The sequence below is a fragment of the Micromesistius poutassou genome (assembly GCF_964030765.1).
Source record: "Micromesistius poutassou genome assembly, chromosome: 13".
NCBI lineage: Eukaryota > Metazoa > Chordata > Actinopteri > Gadiformes > Gadidae > Micromesistius > Micromesistius poutassou.
Window position 1 is genome coordinate 16,524,065 of NC_140283.1, and position 2,411 is coordinate 16,526,475.

A 2,411-nucleotide genomic window follows, 5' to 3' on the forward strand; every position below is an offset into this window, starting at 1 on the left:
TCCTGACCCCTGAGAACTCTGACCTCTGAATGCCTAAGCCTCATTGGTCAACGCACCGATCACATCATCGGAAAAATACAGGAGGTTGTGTCTGCGGCCAGATGACATCAGACGTATGGAAAAAACCAACAGTAACGCAATCTAAGGGGATTGCCATTTGCAGAAAGTTTGGGAAAGAATATTTTGGTGTGCAACAACTCTTCTATTGATGAGTGAAAAGATATATATGATTGTACTCCTGTTTTGTGGTTGAGATAGTTTAGTCAGTCAGTATTAGTTTGGCTCAGTTTTACTATCTCCTACATTTTGAGGCAGTAGTTTTTCATTAGGCATGAGCCACAGAGGAGAGGGGGGTGCTGAGGTAGGAACTAGGTCAAATAGGAAAGACAAGAACGAACGAGAGAGAGAGAGAGAGAGAGAGAGAGAGAGAGAGAGAGAGAGAGAGAGAGAGAGAATAGAGGGGGTTGGTGGGGTTAAGAAAAGGGAGGAGGCATAGTAAAAGAGAGGTGGAAAAGAAGGAAAGCAGAAGCAGATGGCAGAGCGGATCGATAAGGCAGCGAGAGAGAGAGACAAAGAGATAGGGGGAGAGAGGTAGACAGAGAGAGGTCGGGCGACAAAGGGAGAGGCAGAGAGAGAGAGAGATGGCAAGGTATGGGCAGTAGAGGGCACCACCAAGAGCTAGTCTCTCCCCCCTGTGGTCGGCGAAGGGTGGATGGGAGAGAAGGGGGGAGGTGGGGGAGGTACGGCTGCATATCTGACCAGCTGAGCTAACACAAAGCCATGAGGAACAGCAGAGACTGTGTATCGCTAAAGCTATCGCTATCGCTAACTTTTAACTTTTAGCATTAGCGTGTTTGGCCATTAAACAGATGTCCCAAGGACGGAGACAAATGTTGTGTATCTTCAATAAACAGAAACCTAATGCTCTTTCTAGACAGTCCCCCCCCTCTTGACTCCCTCCAAGCCCTCTGATTGGCAGTAAACTAAATTAAAAGCAGATCTAGCCATTCTAATCCATAGAGCCCTAATTTGTGTCACTGGAGAGTGACAGAAGGCCCTTTGAGAGTGACCACAGGGGTATTAGGAGAACAGTGATTGTCGGTGGGCATCCGAGTATCCAGTATGCCAGATGGCCAATGCCAGCGCTGGCCCTCGGTAGGCCTGCTATTGTCTTATTGGCTGTCTGCCGAGGGGCTTAACGACAACTCTTGAGTCTGTCTTGAGTTAAGAGTGCTGTACAGAACTTAAGACGTGAAGCTCGGGGAGAGAAAATTGAATTTCACGGCCAGGAAGTGTGTCCTTGACTAAGGTTGCAAAGACACATCACAGGTTAAGATGTTATGATGATTGTTAATATGGAACTCTGGTATGAGTATATAGTGAGGGACAATGTTGACTAACAAGCCAACTTCACTGGCGTGATTCAATGATCAATGGCCTCATTTAAGGAATGCTCAAATGAGGAGCGTTCTTGTTTTGGAGCACTTTATGCAATGCTGGACATCGTCAACAAAGCGATAGCCCAAAACCCACATGCACGCACACACACACACACACACACACACACACACACACACACAGACACACACAAACACACAGTGGATAACATCGATAATATAAGACATTTAGGGGCGGGTCCTGTGTGTACCTACCCGTTGACTGATTGGTAGATACAGCTGTCAGTGTTTGTACAGAGCAGTAAGGCCGTCCCTCCAGTCATGGTGCTAGCAGCCGGCATCCTAGAGAAACACAGAGGGAAACCACATCAGTTGACTCATCCTCCTGTAGGCCTTGTACATAAAGTGATCGACCACCACTGTCTTTGAACAATGTAATAATTGACTCACTGAGTAATGTCCCACTTGTGGTAGTGAGTAGAGCCATGTGTAATCTCTAAAACGTTTGTTTAGTCTCTTTTGATGTTTTTTTTATCATTCAGCTACATAATAAAAGATTGATGACAATCTATCATGGAGGCCGTATTTATAGACACTCATGCTCTTCATTTGGAGGAATGTCCGGGATGGGAAAGTCCACCAATAAGTTCACAAACAAACAATATCAATCTGCTGGAGCTCGCTCCACCGGTAGGAGACCACATGAGCTGCTAAGTGCTACTATGACTCATCTTAGCCGTTAGCTTTTGATCATTCCCCAATAGTAATCGGAGGATACAGCTGTGAACTCACTGCGGTCTAAGGCCTGTGCGGCGTTACAGAGAACCCACACAATAGCACTGGATACTGTGAATGAAGTCAAACCCTGACCCTTATCAGAGCAAAAGGGGATTTCCACTTTCACGCTTTATTGAAGTGGCGATAGAAAGGTCGTTGACATGCTAATCGCGCAGGAGAGCTAGCTTCCTTGCAGGTCGCCAAGACAACGACGTAGAGCCACGCTTTTTGTTTTTT

At 46.3% G+C, this 2,411-nt stretch overlaps 1 protein-coding gene across 1 annotated transcript in view; it reads right to left on the bottom strand.

Annotated features, from left to right (window-relative positions):
- LOC311357583 (DENN domain-containing protein 2A) overlaps positions 1–1,738 on the bottom strand; it is a gene marked incomplete at its 5' end in the record, with an annotated part of 18,871 nt that extends 17,133 nt beyond the window's left edge. Inside the window, one exon of the mRNA XM_084477568.1 lies at positions 1,653–1,738. Within this exon, the coding sequence (XP_084333694.1) occupies positions 1,653–1,738 (86 nt within the window). The remainder of the gene's footprint in view (positions 1–1,652) is intronic.
- Between the last annotated feature and the right edge of the window lie 673 nt (positions 1,739–2,411).